Here is a 6,041-nt window from a genome sequence, read left to right as displayed (position 1 = left end):
AAAAAAAAAAAAAAAAAAAAAAAAAAGTCAGGCTCGTACTGTTGATTACACATGCGAATAAACTGTGCTGTCTTGGCTGCTTCGTTAGGATTGATTACTGAGATTTGGTTCGCGACGATACCGACGGGGGAGCCTAGTTCCATGTTAAAGGCATCCCACAGGTTAGCATTGTGAAAAACATACCTAGAATATGCGCCCATGCTGTTATCATATTCGGTCCATACTTGGGTTTGAACAAGGATAGACGCGAATCATCGACAATCCGCAGCAATACCTCCTGCATGTCGAAAGGTTTGCGGATATCCGGGTTCACAATCGACAGGAGATCTTCAACGGGATATCGTGGAGCGACCGGTGGGATCAGCGCAGGCAATAGCGGGGATCGTTCGTGGAGCGAGGCAACCCATTCCCGAGCCTTGACAATGGCGTCAAATCTATGCCCTTTGTCAGTACCTGGTTGGGATCGCATGAAGGGTATACACACTCGTCCACCGCAATCTGGTCAGCCAGGCCGGTAATCGTCGCGTGAACCCTGGCTCCGCCCAATTCCTCGGCCCCAATCACCTCCCCCGTAGCCATCTTCACCAGTGGGGGACCTCCGAGGAATGCCTGGGCTTGGTTTTCGACAAAGATCGTATAGTCTGAGAGCGCAGGATGATAGGCACCGCCGGCAGTTGAGGAGCCAAACACAATCGCACACGACGGCTTTCCGTGCGCAGTGCGGACTGCGAGATCACGGAAGAGCTGGCCACCCTTGTGGAATACTCGGAACTGCTGGGGAAGAAAGACACCCGCCTACACACATTAGACTTCACGGATAAGGAGACTGGAAGAGACAGTGTTACCGATTGGACTAATGAAATAAGAGGTAGGTCATTCTCGAAGGCAATCTGCATCACACGGTTTACCTTCACGACTTCGGTCTGTCAGATTTATCTACCTGTCGTCGAGATTTGAAGCTTGATACACACCTGTCATTTCATTCCAGGCGCCGCCACTCTGGGTTGGGATATGCGACATGACAAAGGATGGCCGCCCACTAACAGTCACTCAATGAAAAAGCTTCTGACAAATGATGGCGAACACGACCCACCTGACGTTACCTATTCCTGCAATCAGGTTCGCGCAGGGCGTCGAGTCCTCATTGCCGAAGCCCGCAAAGCATCCCACTTCCAGAAACGGGGAATCCTGGTCCAAAAGCAGGGCCACTCTGTCTCGGGCTACTCATGGTTAGTCGCACAGGTTAGATACGGGGGTTGGTTGACTTGCGCAACAACTGGCACCGGCTTTGGTGCCGTCTCAGTGAAGCATCATTGCCCTCTGCACTGACTTGCCTCAGGGAATCTTCGAATCGCTCCAGAACCGGTTCCCATCTGGCTTTGTTCTGTTGGAACTGTTCCCCCCGGAGGTCGAGGCGAGAGTTGACTACGGGAAACAGTGATGTGGCAGGCATGGTAAACAATAGCGAAGATAGTTATGATTGAACGTTGCAATACGACGGTTGATGGAAGAGTTCTTGTTTTGATTCCGTCAAGCTAGAGGGCAGAGCTTCGATTCCGCTGCCCGGTCCGAATCCCGGTGGTCGTCCGTCCAGGGCTGTGGCAGCCGGACAGCAGGTCCACATGCACTTCCCCGCTTGACCGGGTAAGCAGGAAAATATTAAAGATGTATTCTATGCGCTAGAATGTGGGCTGCTCCGAGGGGTCTGTATACATTGGACGGGCTCGCCTCCTTTCCCTCAGCTCACCTGACCTTAGCCGAGATCAAGTACGCTTCTTCATTTCCCTACAAAGTTCCATCATGGCTGCCCAGCTATCGCTCGTCCACGGCCCGAAAGAGCCCGAGCTCCTGATAAATACAACTTTATGCGATCTCATTCACGAACAGGCGGGTCGCTACGGTGATCGTGCGGCCGTGATTGTCCCCTGGCAATCCGTCCGACTGTCCTATCGCGATCTTGCGACTCGAAGTAAAGCGGTAGCAAAGGCACTATTAGAGACGGGTCTCCAACACGGGGATGGCATAGGGATCATGGATGGGAACAGCTCCGAATACGTGGAGGTCTTCATGGGGGCAGCACGAATTGGGTGTCCGGTTGTCGTACTGAACAATACGTACACCCCGGAGGAGTTGAAGAACGCTGTACACCGAAGCTGTAGGTATCTGGCCACACTCGATCGCGATAATTGACAAGGGTATACGCTGATGATCAACACGAGGTTGCACGCTGGTCTTCATTGCACCTAGTATCGGATCTCGAAGCCTAGCTGGCCATATCGGGGTTCTCCGTGGTCATCAAGACCGCAACCCAGAGCTCCCAAAGCTTCGAGGGGTGGTTTGCTTGAGGGGGGATGTTGGCGGTGCGCGAGGTGTCATGTTAGAGTCATATGCACAATTCACGGTGAGGGGCAGTACAGTGCACGAGGGAGATGCGCTGCTTGCACAAGCAGAGCGGGGCCTTGCACCGGAAGATGTGCTGAACTTGCAGTTCACATCCGGTCGGTAAATCAGTTATCCAACTCCATGAATCATTTCTGACCCTGTCCCAGGTACGACTGGCTCTCCAAAAGCCGCTATGTTAACCAACATGTACGTCTGACACAGTGGTACTACTACAACGACAGCTAAGATCCCCGCAGCAACATCATCAACAATGCACGTTTCGTCGGCAACGCCATGCGCCTCACCCCGCAGGATGTCATCTGTTGTGGCCCGCCTCTATTCCACTGTTTTGGCCTTGTAATGGGTCTGCTAGCCTCGTTCTGCCACGGAAGCTCTATCCTCTTCCCTTCCGATCATTTCCGCGCCAGCAGCATTGTGGATGCCGTCATGAGCGAGGACGCCACGGTAATCCTAGGAGTGCCTACGATGTTTCTAGCAGAATTGGAGGTCATTGCAAAAACAGGACAGCGACCACGACGCCTCAGGACGGGGCTCGCATCGGGATCAGCAGTGTCCCAGAACCTGATGCACCAGCTGCGTGAGCTGATGGGGTGCGATAAGATGCTGATTGCCTATGGAATGACAGAGACAAGCCCGGTGAATTTTATTACATCGTTGGATGACCCGGAGGAGAGGCGGACAGCCACTATTGGGAGGGTGATGCCTCATACCGCGGTGAAAGTAATTGACCAGAACGGCAGGATTGTGCCCCGGGGTCAGAGAGGTGAGCTGTGCGTCAGCGGCTACGCGTTGCAGAAAGGATATTTTCGAAATGAGAAAAAGATGAGGGAGGTGATGAGGAGGGATGAAAATGGGGTGCTCTGGATGCACACCGGAGACGAAGTCATGCTGGATGACCAGGGATACGGACATATCACCGGTCGTATCAAGGACATTATTATCCGAGGTGAGTGATTCAGTTACGAGAGGCCTACAGACTGAATCAATCGCTCATTGAACAACCAGGGGGGGAGAATATTTTCCCCCGTGAGATTGAGGATCAGCTGATGTCGCACCCCTCGATCAGTGAAGCCAGTGTTATAGCCATTAAGGACGAGCGATACGGAGAGGTTGTTGGATGCGTCTTGAAAGCTGCTGTGGGGTGCCAGAGAATCTCGGATCCCGAAGTCACACAATGGGTCAGTGACCGGCTCGGTCGTCACAAGACCCCCCATCATGTGTTCTGGTTGGGAGAGCGTGGAATGGGAGACGACTTTCCCAAGACTGGCAGTGGAAAGCACCAGAAGCACCTCCTGCGGGAGATTGTGAATCGGCTGGTAAAAGAGCGGCATATTGGAGCCAGACTGTAGAGCACAGCTTCTTATGTGGGATCATATACTCTACTACCGGTAGTAGTAGTAGCAGTACTTAGTAGGATAGATCAGAGCAAACCAATCACAGAGCATACATAAGCGGACCTCGCAGGGTCGGTCCGGGGTACGGACGCCGGAGAGATCCGGGGACGAAGGGCGGTCCGGGGAACGGATTACCAACAACTATATCCACAGCCAGAATCCGCGCAAAATAGCACATTGATAGTATGGATGAATCAAAGACAATGTCATCAGCCCCACAATCCGTACGAATAGTCGAGGTCGGGCCCCGCGATGGACTCCAAAATATTCGCGACCCAGTGGACACGACCACCAAACTAGAGCTGATTAGTCGACTACGAGCAACAGGACTCCAGACCATCGAATTAACCTCAGTCGTCTCCCCTCGAGCAATTCCCCAGCTGGCAGACTGTCGGCAGGTCCTGCAAAATCCAATGATTCAGCAATTATTACGGACCTCGGACCTCCGTCTGCCGGTTCTTGTTCCGAACCTCAAAGGCTTTCAGATCGCCGTCCAGCATGGGGTCCAAGAGGTTGCGGTCTTTGTCAGCGCCACAGAGGGGTTTAGTCGAGCCAACATAAATGGCACCGTCGAAGAGGGTCTAGTGAGAGCGAAGCAGGTGGCATCTGCTGCAGTGAACGCTAACATTGCGGTCCGAGGGTGAGTCGAGAAACGACCGAGAATCCAGCTTCCTCTAATGATTCCAGCTACGTATCGTGTATATTCGCAGACCCGTATGACGGCCCGACGCCGACGTCCTCGGTGCTCCTTTGTGCAAGGACACTCCTTGAAGCTGGGTGCTACGAAGTGAGCCTCGGCGATACCTTGGGAGTGGGCACTCCTCTCGAGGTCCGTCGCCTTGTTACATATCTGAAGGATAATGACATACCGCTCGAGCAACTCGCAGGCCATTTCCATGATACTTACGGGGGAGCGGCAGCGAATGTGTGGGAGGCCTACACGTGTGGTGTTCGGGTATTTGACAGCAGCGTGGCTGGGCTTGGCGGCTGCCCGTTTGCGCCTGGGGCAAAAGGTAATGTCGCGTCAGAGGATCTAGTCTATATGTTTCAGAAGTCTGGAGTCGATACGGGAGTAGACTTGTTGAAACTGGCGGAGACAGGGGCCTGGATATCGGAGCGACTGACTAAATCAAACTCCAGCCGCGCGGGACCAGCGTTGATCGTGAAGCACAAGTTGACTCAACAATCAGCGAATGCAACTAACCTGCAATGGATGGTCGTCGGAGAAACCGAAGGACTGCTCCTGTCCCGAAGCGGTGTGAATTTGAAAATCACTTTGAACCGTCCAAAGAATGGCAACGCTCTCTCTGCGGCATTGACAGATGAACTCACAACAGTAATCAAGAACGCCAACGCGGACCCATCAATCACCCGCATCATTCTCACTGGCAGCGGGAAGTTCTTCTGCACGGGAATGAACCTGGCCAAAGGAAGTACCCCCGTGGCTCAGGGAGGGTCAACAAGTGACACACAATATGACAGGCTTGTCAATCTCTTGGAAGCTATCGACCAGAGTCCCAAAGTAACCATCGCGTGTCTGAACGGGCCTGCATTTGGTGGTGGCGTCGGGCTGGCGTTTGCCTGCGACATTCGACTGGCCGTTAAAGCCACGACCATGACCCTGAGCGAAGTAAAGCTAGGCTTGTGCCCAGCAACCATCTCCAAATATGTCATTCGAGAATGGGGGATTCCTTTCGCTCGAGAAGCCATGCTGTCTGCTCGGTCGGTGACAGCGGCTGAACTCAAGACACGAGGGCTCATCATGGAGCTTGCAGAAGATGCCGAGCAGCTGTCCATGGTGTTAGATGGCTTCCTTACCCGACTTAAAATCGCTTCATCAGCAGCATCCCGGATGTCGAAGGATTTGGTGAGGCTTGCATGGGTGCATGGTGGAAAGGATGAGCAGGCGAGGGGGATCAAGGAGTTGTTCGATGAGATGATGAAGCCTGGTGCGGACGGATCCTACGGTGTAAACAAGTTCCAGGCCAAACACCCGGTGGACTGGGACGCGTACCATCTGCAACGATCGAAGGCGCGGTTGTAGAAATCCCACTATCGGCACAACGATGAACTAGATCTGTGAATTTCGTAAAATCTAATAAGGCCTAGGGTTAGGATTATTAGGCAATTTAGATCTAGGTCTTTTCTAATTATTAGGGTCAACATTAGGGTCAACATTAGGGTCAACATTAGGGTCAACATTAGGGTCAACATTAGGGTCAACATTAGGGTCAACATTAGGGT

The 6,041-nt window shown here is 52.9% G+C and overlaps 3 protein-coding genes across 3 annotated transcripts; 2 read left to right on the top strand and 1 right to left on the bottom strand.

The window, feature by feature from the left end:
- Window positions 1-133: 133 nt before the first annotated feature.
- Window positions 134-1,020, bottom strand: BDV37DRAFT_289983 (carboxyl transferase; the record flags this gene model as incomplete). The annotated part of the gene is made up of 4 exons (XM_032088611.1): window positions 134-434; window positions 485-795; window positions 846-916; window positions 972-1,020. The coding sequence occupies 4 exons, from the start codon at window positions 1,018-1,020 to the stop codon at window positions 134-136; spliced, it is 732 nt and encodes a 243-aa protein (XP_031934108.1).
- Window positions 1,021-1,800: 780 nt separating this feature from the next.
- BDV37DRAFT_293351 (uncharacterized protein) lies at window positions 1,801-3,752 on the top strand (the record flags this gene model as incomplete). Its single annotated transcript, XM_032089384.1, has 5 exons — window positions 1,801-2,155; window positions 2,220-2,498; window positions 2,550-2,589; window positions 2,640-3,349; window positions 3,409-3,752. The coding sequence occupies 5 exons, from the start codon at window positions 1,801-1,803 to the stop codon at window positions 3,750-3,752; spliced, it is 1,728 nt and encodes a 575-aa protein (XP_031934107.1).
- A 283-nt stretch (window positions 3,753-4,035) lies between these two features.
- Window positions 4,036-5,855, top strand: BDV37DRAFT_267377 (ClpP/crotonase-like domain-containing protein). Its single transcript, XM_032084021.1, has 2 exons — window positions 4,036-4,437; window positions 4,485-5,855. Exons 1-2 carry the CDS (start codon window positions 4,211-4,213, stop codon window positions 5,839-5,841), a joined length of 1,584 nt encoding a protein of 527 aa, XP_031934106.1. The 5' UTR covers window positions 4,036-4,210; the 3' UTR covers window positions 5,842-5,855.
- Window positions 5,856-6,041: the final 186 nt, after the last annotated feature.

This window comes from Aspergillus pseudonomiae (genome assembly GCF_009193645.1).
Source record: "Aspergillus pseudonomiae strain CBS 119388 unplaced genomic scaffold BDV37scaffold_259, whole genome shotgun sequence".
Taxonomy (NCBI): Eukaryota; Fungi; Ascomycota; class Eurotiomycetes; order Eurotiales; family Aspergillaceae; genus Aspergillus; species Aspergillus pseudonomiae.
The sequence above is the reverse complement of the archived record's forward strand: the minus strand, read 5'-3'. Positions and strand labels throughout refer to the sequence as shown.